The sequence below is a fragment of the Apteryx mantelli genome, chromosome 4 (genome assembly GCF_036417845.1).
Source record: "Apteryx mantelli isolate bAptMan1 chromosome 4, bAptMan1.hap1, whole genome shotgun sequence".
NCBI classification, from domain to species: Eukaryota; Metazoa; Chordata; class Aves; order Apterygiformes; family Apterygidae; genus Apteryx; species Apteryx mantelli.
This window is the reverse complement of record NC_089981.1, coordinates 43,188,114-43,209,967: the sequence shown is the minus strand read 5'-3', so window position 1 is coordinate 43,209,967 and position 21,854 is coordinate 43,188,114. Positions and strand designations below refer to the sequence as shown.

General features: G+C 36.9%; 1 protein-coding gene across 1 annotated transcript in view; it reads right to left on the bottom strand.

Moving 5' to 3' along the window:
- TTC17 (tetratricopeptide repeat domain 17) overlaps window positions 1–21,854 on the bottom strand; it is a 63,745-nt gene that overhangs the window by 21,452 nt on the left and 20,439 nt on the right. The window contains 10 exon segments of the mRNA XM_067296313.1: window positions 10,914–11,100; window positions 13,440–13,664; window positions 15,958–16,035; window positions 16,585–16,759; window positions 17,948–18,063; window positions 18,512–18,652; window positions 20,281–20,393; window positions 20,705–20,865; window positions 21,113–21,252; window positions 21,628–21,772. Coding sequence (XP_067152414.1) covers window positions 10,914–11,100; window positions 13,440–13,664; window positions 15,958–16,035; window positions 16,585–16,759; window positions 17,948–18,063; window positions 18,512–18,652; window positions 20,281–20,393; window positions 20,705–20,865; window positions 21,113–21,252; window positions 21,628–21,772 — 1,481 coding nt within the window.

Genomic DNA, 21,854 nt, shown 5'->3' with positions numbered 1-21,854 from the left:
TTAAAACACAGATGCCACCTAATATAACCAGATTTCTTGTTCATATCAAGAGACAAATACCTCACCATGGTGTAACAGACCAGTCCCTGATGAACAGACACACAAATTCTCCTTAGGAAATATAAAGTGACAAATAAAATATGAAAAAAAAAATCAAAGAGAAAGACAAAACTATATAAATTGGAATAGAATGCAGTTTAAAAAGGACAATCAGGCAAAACCTTGGAGAATGTCCAGGGAGGGGAATCAAGGAGGCTGTCTAGCTAAAGCACCCACTCTCCTTATTCCTCACCACCCAGTACCACAGAAGCTTGGGTTTTTTACCATGCAAGCCTAGAAGCCATAACTTGCTCTGTGATGCCTGGGAATAGGGGCCAAAACATAGAAGACATCTAAATTTAAACTCTCCAACCCTGCCAGCAGATAAGAGAGACTAGAAAATGTGATTAGTGACGTCTCTTTCAGAATACTCTGGTGCTACATATAGAGTAGCAAGGTAAGCAGCACTCCAGCCTGAATTTCAATGTGTGACTCAAAAATAGCCTCTCTTTTTTTTTAGTTTTAGAGAAAGAGGGAAAGCAAGCAAGAGAAACAAGCACATGGAAGTTCTAAAGACTACGAGGCTTGTCCTCAGTGACTCCTCCTATACACTTGTTTTTTTAATATGCCAGAGAAGAAAATACCTAAATATTAATTTCCTAACACTAACACTCACCTATATTGGATCACAGTAGAATATATGCTATGAAAATCTTATGGCTAATACTGGGTTCCCTGACTCTATGCAATACACTTCTGAAATCTGTTTCTGATTAAGGCATGGAATTTCTTAGTTTAATGATCACTATCATAAATGAAGGCAACAGTGCTCAGCATTTGTTTTGCTCTCCTTCTAACCTTCCTTCATCACAAGTCCCATACCTCTTCTTAAGCTAAACATTAAATATTTTGCAGTCCTGCCTGTTGGATCCTATGATGCCTACACACTCAAATTTAAAAGGGACTAAGTACAAGAGTAACCCATCCATGAGAAAGGGCATCATGTAGCTAAGCCCTAAAATAATCAACTAATCCCATGATAAGTTACTGATAGCCTTTTACTTCTCTCAACATACAGGATGGCACTGCGATGCCAAGTAATGACTGTATGTGTGCATCTTTCAACTATCACCCTACCTGTAAAGTTTGCACATACAGTGGAGTTGAAGCAGTATTCCACAGCGACCTGATTTCATACACTTTTTATTTTAAGAAAACATTTTTGACAGCCTGTATTTATGCTTACCTGTCTATAGCACTTCTCTTTGCTAGGTTACACTGTTCAATGAGAACAGATTAATAGTCACATCTGATCCACAACACTTTATAGATTTGTTTGGGATAGATATCTATAGTCTGCTTCCTAACTGAAGATCACAGCAGATCAGAGACTGACATATTCAAACAGCAAAACAATGTCTTAACTACTCAGACATATTAGACTATGACAGCTTTTACATGCTTAGCATTTTGTCTGACATATGCAAGTCCATGAAGGAGCACAGTTATCGCTGCTGGAAAAAAGCAGACAAAACCAATCCTGGTTTTGAGGGAGTGATGAACAATAAGCAGAACTTGGATTATTCTTCTCTAGAGTCCAAGAAAGGAGCCACTGCAGAAAGCAAAAGTTGATAATAATGCCAGTCACCTTAGTTCAGGATTCAAAAGGAAAACATTTTCCTCCTATTGCTATAATACCACAAAGCTATAAAACAGTACCTGCAGAAAGACTAGGGATTTTTGGAAGAATTTTCTGTTTCCCCAAAACTACTAGGTTCAAGAAGCATCAATTTCTTTCTCCAGGGAAACTTCAAATTGTCCCAGTTTTAGTCGCTAGTAGCCAGAAAGCATGATAGATTTAAAGCTTTGAGGACACTCACAACAGAACACAACAGAATCTCGCATGAACCAGTCAAGCAACCTTAAAAGGGAAAACAAATCAATAAAGTAGACAGATCAGGGGTAGTTAAGTGCCTGGCACTCCATGGCTCAGCATGCAGTGCTCATTTCAATCTGAGCACATGGCATTGCATGCTGATTTGAGACAATCTCAACATGACTCATTACAGGATGAGGCTACACACCACCACTTTACAAGTTCTCTAATTTAAGCCAAGTGAATATAGCTTACAAGATCTTGGCAAATTGTTAATGAGATTAAACTATGCATCATCAGTTCTCCCATTCATGGGGGCCACATGTTCCTTCTCTTCCAAATATGGTTTCAACAAGTCACCAATTCTGTCTGTGCAACTTTACTATGAAGTTGTTCATGCAATTACATCTTCCTGGGGATGTAGTTGGGAAACTACTATTTCCTGGAAAAAGGATGTTAAACTTATGCAGTTTTTTTGGCCTTTTTGAAAAGCTCCAGCTCTAAGCAGTGCACACTATTTGGGGTCAGGAAGAAATTTTAGCAACTTTGTGCATGAAATCACCACTGGCAAAAGCAGCCTCCTAAAAAGAGACAAAGACAAAGACAGTAGCAAGCGTGTCTCATTTTTTCTACCTTCCTATCACAGAAAGTGACAAAAAATATTGCAGAGAAATGTTAATATATCTGATAACTGAAGGTATCAGCTTTTGAAAGATTGATTCTGAAAGAAAACCTTTTCTCTTCCACTGTAACCCTCATGATCCTCCTCCTATTACACAAGCATGTATCCTGAAGTAACTGAATGCTCCAGCTAATATATCATGAGGAATCATTTGTAGTAGTTTCTGGCAGATAAACAATGGGAAATGCCTCATTATATTTATTCTAATACTGTATTACTTTTTCTTCCTTACACTAATAATTTTGCATTAGTAACCTTTCTCTGAACTCTCCTAGAATTCAGAGTTCCCTTCCTTAATGCTACCCCCAGTTCCTTCATTACCCCTGCAGCTGAGGCAATGCCCTTCTTCCGTTGCTTCTCTGCTAGCCTGTGGGCTTCTGACACTGGGAAAAGACAGAATGAATAAAGAACACTAAATATTGCAGGCATACAGTTCTTAACAAAGCACGACTGCTTTGTTATGCAGTAATGCATAACTTATGCTGTAATGCAAAGCAAGACTGAGGACCTGGGAGCAGTTAGGTACACTGCCATCCTGTAAATAAGCAGAATATGAGTATATAAGGTAGCAAGACAGACTTCACACGATGTAAAGAAATCATCTAATGTTAGCATCAGAACAGGCTGCAAACAAAATTTACTCCTGCCATTAGCATGCTCAACAAATACAAAAGATAATGCCATTTGAGCAACAGTTATTCTTAAAACAGCATGTTTTATCTGCTGGTTACAGAAATCTTTAAGAGGCATAACAGTTTTCCCAGAAGCCGCAGAAGCTTGGAAGCAATGTGTATAAGCAGTGGGTTGTACAACCTTTACAATGTTGATGTATAAGAGTAGCTAAAAATGTAGTGTTTAACATAGTGCTACACTCGTTGATTCTTAAATTTAAGCATCTCTAAATCTATACATCTCTACATAGCTTTCAGTAGAAAAATACATGTAGGGTGGAAAGGGAAGACATCTTTCAAAGTGATCTTCGAATGGCTTTTCACTTTCCTATTGGGGCAAGTTTATTTGGAAGGTTCTGCACTTTCAACTGCCTTCAGCAACACAAGAGACACTAGACAGAGACTTTTCATGGAAAGATCTGATTAGCATAGCAGGCACCAAATCAAGAGTGTCATCCTGTGACAAGAATGTATGTAGTCAACTACCCCCAAGATCACAGCACAAACTCTAGGAATACCATGACTATTGCAGCAAGCTAGATGGTAGGAACTGCTTCTTCCCTCCCTGGGCTAGTAGTGCTGACACTGCAGCACAAAACTGAAAGAGCAATCAGGTCACATCATTCCCAGAGAACAGATTCTCACACACAATTTCTCTACGATCTCCAGAGGTGTCTCTGCTGCTTTCAGACACCTCCACCTCCTAGGGAGGTCTACCTCCAATAAGAGAAAAAGCAGTCCTCATTCTCTGCATCTCCTGTCTGCCTGCATTTAATAAGATGTTTTCACTCTACGTGCGAGTACAATTTAACCTCCTCATACTCCTTTGGCACTGCAGAGCCCAACACAACTTAAAGAAGGTGACCCAGATTGTGTTTGTGCAGCATCAACAGATCTTTCAGCAGGACTGACACTGCATGATCCCTGTTGCCGGGGATGCTTGAGGGAGAGAGAATCCAGCTTGATTTTCAGATCCCAGGTGAAACTTGCAGGGTGAACAGTAGAGGGAGCAAAAATAATCAACTGAATACGTCACTTAGAATGACAACAGTGATTTTAGAGTTGCTACTGTTTAAGACAGAACCCACTTTATCCATGCTACTATCAGGTTATTAGATGACAACATGCAAAGCTTTGCCGTGACATGTTTCTGAGAGCTTTGACAAGCAGTTCACATGCTTGATACAATTCTGCTTGTTTAAAAATCCTGCTCTGGTTCACTATATCTTTTGTACAGCTTAGCTTTCCTGTAAAGCAAAGAAGAGAGAGAGGAAAAACTAACAAAAATGAATGGTCACAAACCCAATCCCTTTCATGAACGTACTCACAAATAAATAACAGCGCCAACATTCCTGATAGTCTAAGCAAGACTCGTGAGTGCTCTAGAATTCTGTCTTTACTTGAAAAGCAAGTCAAAGGAAGAAAAAGCTTAATTTTAAACATGTAGTGCTGTTCAGTTCAGAATCTCATGCAATTGATACAGATTCTGGCCTTTTGCTCCAACTAAAACAAGATTAAACTCTGAGCTAACCTCAACAGCCTCCATCCAAGAGTAAACATCCCCTCTTTCCACCCATTAACACTGTAAATGATGAGCATTCCTTAGATATGGCACCTTGAGAAGGAGGAAACTAAAATGTTAGTATGATAAAAGTGCCTAGAAGGACCTTATGCTATAGCAAATGGAAACCACATTTAGCAGCCTCTCACCAGAGACTATGCAATCAGTCATAGCTTGTAGGGATCACCGAGTAAGTGAAACATGCTTAATGTAATGAGCCCAAGTATTTCATATCTCTGTTTTAACACACATTGTAAAGAAAACATATGTTTGTTTTGGTGTATGTGGTGCTTTTGGTTAGCTATATGAAACCAGAAGAGATTGCAGCTATTAAGTTAAGCATCAGAGGTTTAACTGTGATGTTGATTTATGCAATTCATTTAATCTGTCCTTAAGCTTACTATCAGAGTTACAAGCACAGATTCTCTTTTCGGGTCAAACTCTCCTTTTCAGGTCAATTTTCTTAAAAGTCTAAGCTTACTAACTTTGTAAAAATTTAAGTGATGGGGGATGACAAAAGAAAATGCAGTCACTTCAGAGATCATATACCATTTTCCCATGTTTTATTTTAAGAGGACATAGATGAAAAACTAAGACTTGATTTCATACGTATATGGTATATTTGTACCACAAGAGGGCACTAAAAGCATTCTTAAAGTCAATCATTAAACTATATATACACATAGCAGAACAAAGTCACAATGTAAGGAAATATGCGCTGCTTTTGCAAACATGCATACTCACTATATAAAAGTGTTCAGAGATTTGGTGGTATGAACATACATTCGTAATGTACTCACACTGCCTCTACTTGCAACAGAGCAGCACAAGTTTTTCTGTAAAAGCACTATTCTGCCCAGTAACAAAAGGCAGTGAGATGAAAGATACTCAAAGCTTAAAACATGTTATGTTTCGTGTTTTGAATACCACCAGTCAATTAATTGAAGCTTGACATTTTGAATTTTCATCTTGTCTATAAGAATATGAAGGACATGAGCTCAAAGAATTAGAATTACTAGCCAGAGGGAGAGGCTTACAGTTGGAGAAAAATATTTTGGATACAAGTGAGTTCTGCATGTCCAAGCAGCAATTTCATTTACACACAGATAAGGAAAGGTCCTATGCAACAGCAGTTAACAAATTGGCACATTCCAGCAGTCAGCTGACCAGCAATCACTAAACATGTCTACTATACTGTAATTTCTTTAAATGGCAAAGAGTGCTTCACAATATCTGCATGTTCAGGTCAGCCAAAGTGCCACGGGAACAACCCTTTAGGCACTAGTTGAATATTCCTCTCCAAAGTGAACTACATGATAAAAGCCACTGACAATTATTTATGTCATAAAAATGTACAATACCAATCCTGGCAAGGTATCATTTCAATAGCAGATGAAAGTTCTGCTAGCTTTCTCTGCTGGCTTCATGAGCAGCATAAAGCCAAAGTATTTCATTTCTGCAGCTCTGAGAGTTGACCGTATTTTTCCCGTTAATTTTAACCCTGTTACATAAGGTCTCTTTACTCCTATTACTTGTGCATCAGATAAGGCTGCTTAGATATCTGTCAGGCAACATGCAGCTTCTGCTACTTAACGTGCTTCAGAAACTCACTTGTCAGCAGTATTATTATAGCTGATCGTTCAATAGCAACATATTTATCACTATTGCCAAATCACCTCTGCAAGGACCAACACAGGATTTTCCCACAGCAACAAAGTCTTCTGACTGTTTTCCCAGTTATTTGTGAATAAGGCACTTACAGTCTGTTCATGCAAGGTATGGATGCATACCTAGTACCACAGCACTGTCACTGTTGTAGCTATATTAACTACAACTGATTGAATTCCTGCAGTTGCCTTAAAATGCATTTCATATGTGATAAAGTTTTATTTAATAGTTTTTGCACCTTCCAGGTAAAACAAACAAACCTTTTACCTTCCAGGTAAAAACAAACAAACAAAAAAACCCACAAAACCCCCCACAACACCACCAAAACCCTTTGCAGATTTAGAAATTCTTTTACAATGAAAACAAGCTTTTCTATAAATCTTAAGACAGGAGCCAACTATTCATCAGTAGAAGTTAAATAATAAAGCATAGGTCTGAGGTTTCTAATTCCTCTTCTCATGTGCATGAATACTTGATATGTATTTCAAATCCATATTTAAAATATTAATCTTTATCTGAAACAGCCAAGACTAGGACCGAGACAGCTTTCTCAAACAAGGAAGTGAGCCAAGTTGAGACCATGTATGGAAAAGGAGCTCAGAGTTCATGGGAAGACACCGAGAGGCACCTCTTCAGAGACCACTAGGGAACCAGAGACCCCCATGGAAGCCGCTGGAGACTCAGACTGCATGCATAATGACTATGTAAAGTATGACAATTAGTTCCAGGAAACAGAATGAATATGTATAATCATTCCAAAAAATCTAATGCATATGTATGTAACAGAGCAATATAAGCTTTTGCTAATGCAACATTTGCGAAATGCAATGTGCATGTTGGGTGGAGCTATCCTCCATGCACCTGGCGCTGTAATAAAGAGAATGCCTGCTTCTTAATGCTACATTGGTGTTAAGGAGTTTTTCCTCCCGATTTTGGTGACATAGGTAGTTAGAAAAGAAGGACCAGGAAGCAGTATAGGAAGGTATAAGCAAGCATCCAGCAAGTCAGCATTAGTGTAGCATTAGTGTAGTATTAGTGTAGTAGTGTAGCATCCTTCCAAAGTCCTGTACCAACAGCAAATGTCCCAACGAGCTTCAGAAAATTCCTGTTTCACCTATCTGAAATGTTCATGAGATGCATGCTGTAATCAAGAGTCAGACTATAACCATAAACTCAAATTTTTGATCCCACATCCCATTCAATACACCACGCTAGCGTATAAAGACCACTGCCCATTTGCTCCATCCTGCTAATGACGCCTGGTAACAAAACAAGAAAGTTCAGCTGTCTTGCTAGTTGGGTCAGTTCACAAGAAGTGACAGGCAGAGCCGAGACACAAACACCACATGCGCACACAAGCTGAAGCACAGGCAGCCCCACTACTGCTACTTTCAGAAACACATTAAACAAGAGACCAGATTTGAATTTCCAAGTTCTAGGTTGATTTCTCAGCACATCAGGTACTACTAGATGGCTCTTTTTTAGCTCTGGCACATCTCCAATAATAATGATGTGCCATCAGGTGCATAACAGCAAGAGGACAAAGCAAGTTCAGTATCAGATGTCCCAAGCAGCAACACATGTTTCGAAAGGCTGTGAAAGGATCTCCTGAAGGAATAATCCCATGATACTGAAATGGTCAAGTATACATTTGATCCAAGTATTTCCAAATGTGCTGCATTAGCTCTATACCTCAACTCCAATTCAGAAAGATGTATGGAAGTATCATTCTGTTTGGATGCTGTCATAAAAATGTGTATTTCAGTTTGTCATGGAGTCAACCAGCAGCGATTATGTTTTTTTTTTTTTAATGAATTTTGTAAATCTACATGATATCAATATTGTAACAAATGCTATAAGGTCAACAGGTAATGTTGAATATTAGCATCTAAATAGAGTCTGTATTTTTTTTAGCTCTACACAGCAGTTAAATAATTATATATACTAATAATATTCTTGGCAAAGGCTTTGTAGTAAGTATGTAAGGTCAAAATTAAAAGTTACAATCACTTTTCCATTGTTTATTTTGGACTGAAGGATGCACAACAGACTCAACCTAACTTTTGGATAGCCTATGAAGTTTCCTCTTGAGCCAGTTGAAGTTTACAGTGGAGAAATTATTTCCTCAAAACTTATGAAAACAAGATAAGTAAGTCTGCCTTTCCATTTTTGAACTCCGAACTTTGATTTAAAGCACAAATCCTCATCAGAGTTGAATTAACCAGCATGTTTATTTTACACTCTGAAAAAGAAAGCACAAAGAACATTTACACCACTTGTCAGACTCATACTTTCAGGTTTCTTGCACTCAGACAAAAGACAACCTAAAGAATATTACAGATAGAAATGGAAAAGAAGAATATTAAGACTGGAAGAGTCTTAGAAAAAGGCAACAACATGTATATGGTAAAAATACCTAAACATTGGAGTTCCGACATTTAATGAGCAAATTAATACACTATGGTACTCAGCTTTTTGGATTACAGGCTTTATAGATTCCTAAAAAATGAAACAAAACCAAAACCCCCAACTAGATGAATATATTCATACTCACTTTAACCTGTGACCAAGCTAGCAAAAAGGGAAAGATAACACTTTTCATATGCACTTTTGACAAGGATTCCTCCTCACACTGAAGAATCACAAACTTACAACATAGCGTATGTAATAATAGTAACAGTCCTTAAAATTAAAATCCCGGATCAGGAATCAGTACAAACAGCAGCCAAGAATCAGCCAAACTACAGCAATACGATTTTAGGTATTATGATGAGTTTGAGGGGAGAGAGAGAAAAAAAAGCCACACACAAAAAAGAAAAAAACAACGCAAGAGATTGTTTTGTGGTTGAAATACAGACATTATTAGCATCTCAGTCTGTGAATATACCTTTAAATTATCCTTTCCACTGCATTTCAAAATACAGTTGCTATCATTGAAGTTTGACTGGAAAAATTTTAACCTTGTGAGTAACAGCCATTTTTGAAGAAGATCCTAGTAAAAACTACACACTGAAATTTTTCTCTAGTACAGCAAAAAAAACCCCTTGCAATGAAATGTTGAAGTACCACTCCTTCTTGGGGTATCTGTTGGGATGTTTAAGGGAAGGACAGTCCTGTATTAAAAGTTTCAATGAAAGGAACCAGTGTAAAAGTTGGTATTATAGAAGTCAGTGAGACACTCAACATTTTTGTTCTAGCACCACTTGCTACAATACTTTTAGCCAAACAGTACTCATTTCTCCGCACAACTGATGTGCTGTCAATCAGAGCAAAAACACATAAGGACTTGGGAAATCATATTATTCTAATGGCACAATCATGAAATATCGCCTACATTGGTGTGACACCTGCAATATATCAAGAGATATGACGGCCTCTGGTCTATACTTAGGATGCGTAATTCCAAATAGTAGATGAGAGAGAAGGTTTTTCCACGTTTTTCCACTGGAAGTAGAATTCAAAAAATCCTTCAGAGAAAGTCCTAGTAATACTAAAAAAATCAAAAGCACTTCTCATGTAAGGTTTTCATTTAAAAATAAAACAAAAATTAAATAGAAATATCCCTTGGTGACAGTTTGATAAAAAAGTGGAAAAGTGACTACCAAATATATTCATAAATGTTCAAGATTGCTCAGGAGCAGCATATTAGCCATATGCAAGTACAGATAAGTTGAAATGTTCAGTGGGATCCAGGGAAACAAAAGAAATTGTCTCAAAAAACTGTTTGTTTTTTATTCAAGTAGCCACCAAGGGCTACAAAATGATATATCCTAAATAATTTTAAATATTTTAGCTGGGAGAGGATGAGAGCAAAGTCATTTTCCTTATAGACTTTTAGAGAGTTAAGAGCAGTGACCACAGACCCCATATAAACAAAACAGTGTTGACACAATATAGTCTATTGCATAAAGACTGAGCACACACACACAAAAAAAAGCATTGAAATCACTGAAAGAATAAGAAATAAAACTACAGCTGATCTTTACCAAATTCTTCAGCTTTAAGAAAACAAACGCCTCCATTTGTGAAATTTGAAGGGAAGCATACAGGGGCTGGTGAGTAGCCCAGCAGTAGCAGCCGTGCACTTCCATAAAATACCAAACCCATCAGTTCTCATTTACCAGTAAGAGATATGGGTGAGGCCGTTCAGGTATTACAGACACACTCAGAAAGTAAGCTGCACTCAGTGGCAGCCCTCCAATCATTCAGAAGTTGTCCTCAAGCATTTCTTAACAGACCATAACTTCCCCCTTACGAGGGGGATTGCCTCAACCTTGGTCTTTATAGGGAGAAAGCACTATAAAGCCAGAGGGAGGATCCTTGGAAGACAAGCACAGTAATCATGAATTTCAGGTGCAATACTGAAGGCAAAGGGACATTATTTCACTTGAGGTCTGTCTCTCAGCTGTTGCTTACCACTGCATACAGAAGAGGTGATGTTGTACAGAAAAGGGTAAAACTGCAAACAGCGGATCAACTTCAGGCTGCTTTCACACTCCAGACACTTCGTAGTCAAATCCAGCGCATGTCTGAAGGCCTGCAGGGCTCCGCTAATGTTGTTCAGAGCCAGATATGCATTTCCTAGGCTCAAAAAAGTCAGAGGCTACAAAGAGAAAAGCAACACTCCTCAGCACAAGTATGTTCACAGTTTGAAACTGAAATGGAAAAAACCCTGCCAACCCACACACTCCCAGACGTGGCTGGAAGGAATTTAGAGAGCTTTTTTGATATGGCCTACCTGTTCCTCGAATGGAGGACTAACAGCTTGATGCTCTGATGCTAAAGGAAAGCTGTTTTGACACAAGGGTTATGTTTAGGATTCCAACTTTCTAAGATGAAAAACATCGCTTATATACATATGCCCAGAGATGAAGATTAAATACTTATTTATAACCCATCATGAACATAATGCTCACTGCACAGAGTAGTGAAGAACTAAAATGAAATGTTTAAGGATATTTTTAGTAAGATTGAAAATCAGCAAAAAATGTAAAAGTAGTATTAGCTTTCTGGCAGTAGAGATGCACTGAATTTGTCAACGATGTTCAGGATTTACTCTACCAGAACCAGGTTACTCAAAATGCCAATTTCACACTAAATTAGGGGTGTATATTTAAGGCTTATTTTCAGTTCTTTAAAATGTAATATTTTTGTCCACTGCTTTTGGCTAGTTTCCCCAAAATATTAAAAAGCTTTTTTAAAGAACAGATTTTAAACACCTTTTTCTTTGGGTAGAATTTAATCAGCAGTTTTATACTGGTACACAGCAAAGAATTACATTTTGTTTTCAAAACAGCCTTTCATTTATACAAAGAAATTTGCTGCATTTAACAATATAATGCTAGAATAGTGACCATAATAATGTAATTCAGCAGCCATTTTTTCCACTGAAAGAATTTTACATTCATCATCTGAAAGTCTGGAGACCAATTAATAGCTTAAGATTTTTCAGACTGATCTTAGCCTGTATTAAACATCATTCAGAAAAAGGTGCAAGCTGAGCAACTGCATGATGCCACAAAATTCACCAAATAGTAACTTCTTGTTTAAAAGGCTGCTGAATTCAGTCTGATATTACATTTAACCTTGATCAGCAGGTTTTATTTCCTTCTCATGATCTATATTCTGTTGTTTTGTTTTTTTTAAAAAGCTTTTGCTATTATAGCACATACTTCATTATCTGTAGCTGTAATTCTGTCTGATTTGTATTTACTTTCCATTACATTGCAGGAAATTCCATTTAAGCACAAATTCTCCTGCCAGATTTTTTGATACAATTGGTATTACAGGACTGGGAATGCCTGGACAAAACAGGAGCAGGCATTATTGTAACGAGGTAAGATTTGCCAATACTTTTAAAGAAAAATCCTGCTCATGCAGTCTGGTCCGAAGGATCCCAAGGAAGCCTCCAATTCTGTGCTTTCAAGTTTTCTTCTTAAGGCACATCATACAAGAACAGTTCTTTCTATAGTTCCTTTTTGTACCTGCAACCCAAACTGGCTAGATTCCTTTCCAACAACTGCAAAATTGCTCCTGGATGTTAAATTACAAAAAGCTAATTCTGTTCTTTGGTTGTTTTAGTGCTAGATGATTGGTGCCCTGGCAGTTTTAAGCCCTCTGTTTATTTAACCACAGAGGTACAAGTACAGACAAAAAGTCATTTCAGTTAAACTTTCTGAAGTGTCTTGTATGTAAGACCAAAATTACCTGCCAGAGAAAGGGTGCTGTGATATGGATATCTGTACCCCCAGCTAACTTCAGGTTCCATCGTATTTTATTCCACCCTTCCTTTCCTTTTCACAATTGTTTTGCCCAGTCCCATAATTTATATAGCTTATATAGCTACTTTCTACATGAGATAGGCAGCAATCTGCAAAATGTTTATATTTTTGTCATTCAGGGGAAAAAACAAAACAAAACACAACCTGTTTTGAATCTATGATTGGAAGTAAATTTCATCAACACATCTAGAAGACAGCTCTTCTGGATATGTAGATGAAATCTAGGGACAAATAAAACAGTACAGAAATAATCCAAGTGGCACAAAAAGATGCCTATGAAGCCAAAGACCTTACTGACACATGTGCTACTTAAAAAAAAAAGTTTTAAAAAGCCAGCTGGAATGCTGACATCACTATGGGTCTCTGTGTTAAATGACAATACCACCACAATATCATATTTGGAGTCCTTGGAGCCACTTGTTGATATACTGGCTTTGGGAGGCAAAAGTCTGTCATCTATTTTAGAAGCACTTATGTTGCAGTTTATTTTCTCAGCAACCAGCATTGCTCAATTAGCTCCAGAATTTAAGTGAAAATTACCATCCATTCCAAACCACAAACTGGAAGCTGAACTGCATGCACAAGTAACATGCAGTTAGGAACTAATGAAGTAAAGGAAAGGACATTCACTACTGAACAAATACAAAAAATAGCTTCTTACCTCAGAGGTATTGATGGCCAAAGCCTTTAGCAGGAGCCTGCTGGCATCCAAATGAAGACCGTAATGAATCAAGAGGTTAGCAAGATTGACTAGAGGGATATCCTGATATTCACGTGGAGCCAAATTAAATGCTTTTTTCAAACAGGCGATAGCAAAGGTGCTATTTCCAACTGCACGCCAATACAATCCAGCTTCATTAAGCACAAGCCATAGTGGATCTTCTGGCTATAAGAGAGTTGGGGAAAAGGATGAAAACACACACAAAGAGGTGTCTCAGGAAGACATGAATGCTCATCTCTTTGGTTTAAAAAAAAAAAAAAAAAAAAAAAAGGCATCTGCATACTATCTTATTAACTAGACATTAATTACCTTTGACTGCTAGTAGATTGCTTCATCTACCCTATCTGGGCAAAATTCAAACTAATGCAACTTACTATCTGATCTGTAATTTAGTAGGAGTTGCTGCTCACACACTTTACTCACGACTGCCTTTTATCATGACCACAAAATCCCTTAAAATACGCAAGTGATAATGGTTGGCTGGCTTCGGGAAGCAACATCTGCTAGTCGCTTCAGGCTTAAAAGTATAGCAATACAGATCTGTGCAAAAAATGTTGCCAATTTGAAGGTCAGTCAGTTTTTAATAGTAGTTAGATATGCTTCTAGGTCCTATAGCCAACATCAAGATTCCCTGTCAATTTAAGGTTTCAGAATTGCTTTTTTCTTACATTTAGTTTTCTAGTTATTTGTCTTATGGATAGATTACACATGGTAACATGTACTAGGTGCTGTTTAAAGAATATAAAATAGCAAGCAGCAAATGAGGGCACATGGAAAATGAAGAAACAGTCATATAAACTTTGAATATTCCTAACTTCTCTTTGACCTATAAAAGAGCAAGCACACACTCATTCTAGAGAGGAAATAGTAAAATTTCAAAATACTGACAGAGCTATGTAAAACATCCTCTTTCAGACGGAGCAGTTTGAAACAGTTTAAAAATACTTATGTTTCAGATGTCAATATTCTCAGCATCCCATGTTACCCAATTATATCAGGAGTTTAAAGTATATAAGCAACAACTGAAATTAATGTCCATTCCAACCTCCATGTCTGAAGCCCAATTGCATGCATGACTAAGAAACATGCAGCTAGGTTTAAAGAAGCTAGAGAAACAAGAAAGTTTACAGTAGTGTTGCATTAACAAGATACAGCTATTGTTCCAGTAACGCTGTTGAAAAAGTTAATGGGTACAATGACTTTCTTCAGTATTTTAAAAACAAGCTTACATAGAATAGTTTTACCTATACTTCAAGATGCACTGGAAGATATCACTAGGCTATACTACCTTTTTGTTTGGAGTATCTTACATAACAATCTATAATTGTAAGAATATTTAACACCTCAGTTCTGCAATGCACATACATAACATTACTCGCATGTTATCCACACTGAACTCCTCACTGAATTGCTCTCCATACACAGGTCTCCAAATGTATTCTTAAACTAAATCCTTGGCAAACTATTAACACTTTGTCTTCTTTCAAGACAAAAATGTTAACTGTGGCACTCCCACTCTAGAAAGTTCATCATTTGCAGAACAGGCATGACTTAACAGTATTCTTACACCAGCATCTAAATGACCAAGAAGTTAAGACTTTTAGCATGAAGGCAACAGAATACTATAGTTAAAATACCTGTGCACTGCAACAGTACAACATTAGATATCTATAGGATTGTTCTGAACAGCATAATAACAGGAATTAACTCCTACTATTAATTTTTCTTCTTCTGGGTAAGACAGATGCACATAGTAAATGGTACTGTTTTTAGACTAAAAACAATACATACATACACTGCCTTGACACAAGTTGTACAAGAGAGTTAATTTGAGAAACCTCAGCTTGACACGTCAAAAAGAGTCAACCTCTATCTCAATGCTTCCTGTCATTTGTCTTGGGCTGACACTGCGAGGCCCCACGCAAGATGGAGGTGGCATTCTGCAGGGTGTTACAGAGATGTACGCTCTTTGCCCCAGAGTGCTAATTATCCTGACAGAGAAGACTGACAGAGGGTTGGTTTCTTTTTTTCTTTTCTTTTTTTTTTTGGGGGGGGGGGGAGGGGAGTAGGAAGAGCAAAAGGAAGGCATGCAGGGAGAGGTGAAACATGGAAGAAAATTAAGAAACACAGAACACTGAAGTAGTTCCAAGCTATTCTGCTCAGTTAAGCAAATGGCTGTCAGGATTAGCTAATACATTGCTGCTCACAATGTCCTGCAGTCACAGTAAAAACACATAAATAACTACAGGGCTGTTTGGCCTACACTGAGCTAACTGAAAAGGATGCTTCTCTGTGTGTTTGTGCTTTTTGGTCAACCTAGATTATCAAGTTAGTTTCACCTCAGTTACAGCTACCAAGTAAGCTTATGTCTTGCACATCACTGACTGACTTCAGAAGTGTAGAAACCAGTTTCAAATACAAATTCTCCATTTACCGGATGCTACAATTTCTGACATACCTTTCTGATGGCATGATTGAGAAATGCTCCTATCTTCTCTTGTGTAATAGTTTGATTGTTGATACGAGAATGCAAGATCTGGACAACAAAGATTAAAAAAAGAAATTTTATAGCATATACCTATATGAGTCACCCAAGTCTCATTTCCCCAAGTCTTCCCTTTGGTAGAAAACCTAAAAAGCTTGTTCTAAATAGATGAAGTGAAGAGGTAACTATTAAAGCAGCCAATCTACAGAAAGCAACATGAAGGACTAATTTCAGCCTAAAGTTACCAGCCTTAGGGAATACAATAGTTACTGGAAATCCCAAGATGTATTGTGTCAAATGATAGTTAGATGTTTTAGAAGAAAGTAATTCTCATAGTAACTTAAATTTCTTATTCTGTGTGCTTTTCATCAGCATTTAAGAGAGATCAGACAATAGTTTTATGCTGGTTGACAAGCTCTCCCTTTCTCCAGCGGTGTTAAAAAGCATTTGCTTCCCTTCTTTGGGGATCAACTGATCAACTTGTGATACCAAGTCATCTTTTAAATACCAGTATTTTTCAAATCATGAGCAAGATTTCTAAGGTAGTAAAAAGGAGAAATTTAAAACAGAAGAGAACCAATGAGAAACAGTGTCTCTTACTTGTCTTGCCTGATCATCTGGCATCTTAAATTTCAAATCTAGATTACTGTCAAGTTCTTTGACCAGTAGGTAGAGAGATTCATTGTTACGAGCATCAGTAATGGAGGAACAGTCTGGTGGCTGGGTTTCTCCATGCACAACAGCTTCTCCTGGGATACTCAGGATTGAATGGATTCTAGCAATAAGGAGAGTCAAGACAAACCAATATCACATGCTGCACGTCACTGATATTTAAACATAAGAATCAGCTACATATCAACTGACAAATCTCACACTGTGGACTCCCATGAGACATAAGCTGGAAACCAAGACAGTTCAAAGACCACCCTTCCCTCAAAAGGCATTAACAGATAAGGTTTTTACTTTCTATTTTTAAGCACACAATATCTGTAAATAAAGGTCAATTCAACAGAGATAAGACATAGCAGGCTCTTATATTATGTTAATAGGGATTGTATAATGTTTAGGATTAAATGGATAAGTGAAAAAAAAAAAGCAAAAAGAGTAACTACTCTAAACTAAAATTTTAAGAACATAAGTAGACAAATTATTCGGGAAGAAAATCCTATTCGAGTTGAAAGCTGTTTTTTCTAAGGAAGTTTCAGGACATTTGCAGATGGGAACCTTTGCTTTAACACATGTTCATTACTAGAGTTATACTGACCAGGAGAAGCAGCCTTTTTTCTATCACTATTACAGTGTTAAGTGAATAGGATTATTATGAAATTACCTTGACCTATGTGAGGTAGATATTGCAGCATAGACACATTTATCTTATCCTACGTAATAACAAATACTGTTGACTATTCTACAACTAAGCTGGTTTTCTACCTCTGTCCAGAAGGAATGAGCCAAGGCTTTCCAGTCCTAACCCTTCTTCAGTATTTTCTGCTCATCACAATTTTCTGTTAACATAACTAGACCTAAGAGGAATGTATACAGCCTGCAACAGTTACTTGTATTTATTAAACTGCTACTTACCTTATTTCTCTCTATATAGGTCAATTCATCACTTTTTTTAAAACATACTCTAGAACACATTCAAGCTTACACATAAATTGTTTCTTTTTTAGTAATACTGTAGATATTTCACATAGTCACCTCGTACTAAAATCAGGGAACAATCATCATGGAATTGGGTCTTCTGATTGTTACAGTTGTAGCAAAGATGACACTAAAGGAAAACCATTCCTTCTGTTAAACTGCCAGAGAAAATGAACATATCTGTGCTGTTGATCACTAATGGCATCTGTCCTCTCCAGAAAGAAAATGCTCATCTTGCATAATTAAGACAATAGTTTGACAGTAACTACATCACTGGTGTCAAAATTTACAAATATAGATTTTTAAAATCAGCACTTGCCTGAATCCCCTATTTTCTGGAGGCAGAAAGTAAGTTGGCAGTTCTTCTGGATCAGGAATTTTGGGGAAAGATTTCATGCACTCTGATCGCTTAGGCCAAAGAATATGCTGTTTATCCTAAGGTGAAAAGGAATTATTTTTGATTACTTTCTCATCATTTTTAATCTTCTAATTATGAAGCTAATAAGAATATTAGGAATAATCTGGAGGAAAGAAGAGCAGGAATCTTTCTTTAAAACAATTATTTTCCTTCTTTTCTGGAATAAGAGCAGTTGAATTTTCTACCTTTACTCAGTTATACTTCTTTATTTGCAGATGTTTCCAAAAGTAGTTGAAGAAGAACAACCCCATCTGCACTGTAGTAGAGTTCAAAATAATGGGAAACTGGTAGGGAGAAACTACACAGGAACTTGTATGTTGAAGAAATTTAGAATACTAGATTCTTCAGTACTGTCACACACCAACACTGGGCTACCAAATACTAAGAAGTTTTACACAAACAAGGACAAGATGCACACTTTTACAACTCTTCTTTGAAAGAGGAAAGCTTATCCCGTTCACTCACTCTATCGGATTCTACGCTCCAAACTGAAACAATAGAACGAGCAACAGGGGAAGACTGCAAGGACTGGCTGTGATCACTTTGGTTTGCGTGAAGATCCAAATTCACAGATGTCATGCTAGAAGTTGAAGAATCTTCACCAAACTGGAAATAAAAGATAAGCAGAATATTTCATAAGGAAAAGAGATCGTATACCACTCGCTGAATTTCTGCATATTATTTTTTCCCCACCATTTATGTAGTTAAGCTTCACTGATAAGCTGAAATATAGGTAGCAGAAAAAAGAAAAAAAAAGGAAATTTAAGCCTCTTGATCCACTCACAGCAGGGAAAAGTAACATTTGGGTTGTAAACAAGTCAACAATGAAAATGAAAGTGTAAATCAGCAAAAAATGCTAGAAGGTATCAAACAAACATTTCTAATAGACCCAGACAAACAAAATATACGTTTCTAGACAGCATACCTCTAGTTCAAGTTAGATTTACCAACACTCATGGCTTGCAAAGTTATCTTGATAACCTGAATTTATGGTTACTACACTAGGAAGAACACCCAAGGGAAAAAAAAAAAAAAACACCACAAAGCATAATTAAAAATAATTATTCCTGCTTTCCTAAACTAGTTAACGAAAAACTCCAGAACATTTTCTGTACTACAAAATAAATCAAACCATGATTTTTATCTATAGTTCTAACACAGCAGTGGTGTGGTTCAGTTGGTTTTAGCTTTGGATTTTTAATGTTAGCATACAGATCATTTTCTAAGATTTTTCAATATCACTGTATCAGATTTTCTTGATGCACTTGCTAATTTAGTATCTTAAATTAGCAAACAATCATGAAACTGGACTAACAACTTATTTTAAGGCTGCTAAAGAACTCAATTTATCAGCAATGAGCTCTGCCCTTCTATTGGTGAATTGCTTATTGCAGTTTTGTGCTCCTTCTGGTATGAAAAAAGAGATTAAGTGTATTACCGCAAATAAGATTTAAATTGGAAGTAGTGTGCAGATGTTGTATAGCTTGAGTCATATGACAGTATGATAAACAAAAGAAATTACAATCCATTTTAAGGCTGTAGAGATGGAAAGCGATTAATACTACGTTATTTTAAACATTCTTTGAGCTATTAGATTGGAATGTTCTTTCACTACACATACCATACATACTTTAAAAAAGAAAAGTGACTCCTTAGAAATCCTTTACCTTTTCATGAACATTAGCCACCTAATGCTTTCACTGCCCTCTTTGAAGTAAACTAAATTTGAAAGTTGAACATGTTACGCTCCCAGACCATTTCATGCCTGAAATTTAGTTTACTTATATAAGAGAAGGCTGTATTCCTCAAGTCACTTGATTCTTGTATTTCCTAGAAAGAGACACTTGGCTGTTCTACACAGATTGAAAAAGCAGAGGACACAATATGGAGGTAGCTAGTATCCCATAGGAACCTAAGAACAAAGTTTTCCAATTCAAATAAGCAAAAAAACAAACAAACCCCAACAACAACACACACACAAAAAACCACCAAAGCCTTACACAGTAAGACTCAAAATTTCCATAATCCAGTGGATCTCAGCTTGTATTGCAAGCAAGAAAAGCCAAACTAGCATTAGGTACCTTAAACTCTGATAAAGGGATGATACCATTTGTCATTGTAATTACCACATCCCAAATGTGCCTCCTTTTTCAAGCTTCAAAAAGATGAACTGTTTTGCTAACTGAGACAGACAGGATGTGACTTAAAGCAGTGACATCAATTCACAGACAAACCTGAACATATTCCACATTTTCAAAAATGTCCCCACGGTGATATCGAACAGGCTGGTCCCACTGGCAGTGCAAGCTATGTTGCTGGTTGCCCAGTCTACAAATCTGATGGTTCCCTGCAGAGCACAAAACATTTCCTTCTATGATATAACTGAGGTTTCGGAGGAAACAAGAGTAGCACACAGCAAAAAAAGCCAGAATTTTGAGTGTTTTTTTTTTTTTTTTTAATATGAGCATAGAGGAAAATCTATTTTTGAAGGAATCAAAAATATTTGTTCAAGAACATATCACAATCACTTGTTTTAATAAGCAAAATGAAACTGCCATCAGGGCCATTGTAATATATTAAGAAGTTACTTCCTTACATTAATCCAAATATGTACAATTCTTCCTTCCTTTAATGAGCATGAACTCAAAAAAGTTGTACCTAATTGAGCTTCTTTTGCCATCTGTGTCTCATGAATGATGTTCCTCAAGATTTGCTCCTCCTGGATGAGCTTATACTTGTCTAAGACATCTTGTTGTCTAAGGTAATGGTCATGCTGCTTCTGATATTCCTTCAATTCATTTAACGTTCGCTGAAGTGATCTTGAAAATTGGATAGTAGAAAAAGTTTACTTTGAAAGTTTTTTTAAAATAACACCTTTTCCTATAATTTTGCACATTTTAAACTTTGCTTTGGATTTCTTACAGTATTGTTATGAATAATTTTATTACACAAAGAAATACAGAAAATTAAACATCATGATTTTATTAGAAATGTAAGCAGTTACTGAAACAAAACAAAACAAAAAAGAGATTGTATGAATTTTCACTGAGGTGCTTCTTCAGTTACCTATGCTGAGCTTCCAGTTTTTGCTCAAGCTTTTGCTGACATAGTACAGCGTGCTTCCTTTTTACAGCTTGTTCAAACCCTGGTTTGGCCTGTAAAGCATGATCGTAACACAGGACTGAATGGTTGTATTCCCCAAGCATCTGAAGAATGATAAAAAAGGAAAGAGAGAATTAGCCACAAAAATCTCTTATTTTCTTCTTTAAATCACTAACTAAAATTTTAATTTGTTATGATGAGCAGCCTGTCTTTTCTGAAATTCAGGCCACCATATCTGCTAAGGGGAGGCTGTGGGAGAATTTCTCTGGGATTTATTTCAAAGTGCCAATAAAAACTTCTGCTTGCTGGAAGACTGACTTCTTGGATGAAAATATCATGACAGAACCTAAAACATTAAGCATAAAATTCATGTGGAACACAAGATGCATCATAAAAGAGAAAAGCATTACAAGTTTAGCCAGAATGATTAAAAATTATTTGGTTTTATACAAGTCATGGAAAATAAAGACAGTATTTACCGCATATATATTTCCCAAAGTGTAATAGCTGGTAAAAAAGTCGCTGTATTCCAGAGCTGCATGGACCACAATAGCAGCATCTGCAGAGAAGTGTGCCCGGTGCAGAATATTTGCCAAATTTACCAATGCAATATCTTTATTCTGCCTAAAAGAAAAACAAAGAAAAAAAAAGAGACAATAAAAGAAGGTCTGACTGTGCAAGCATCATGCATTAGGACACACTCACT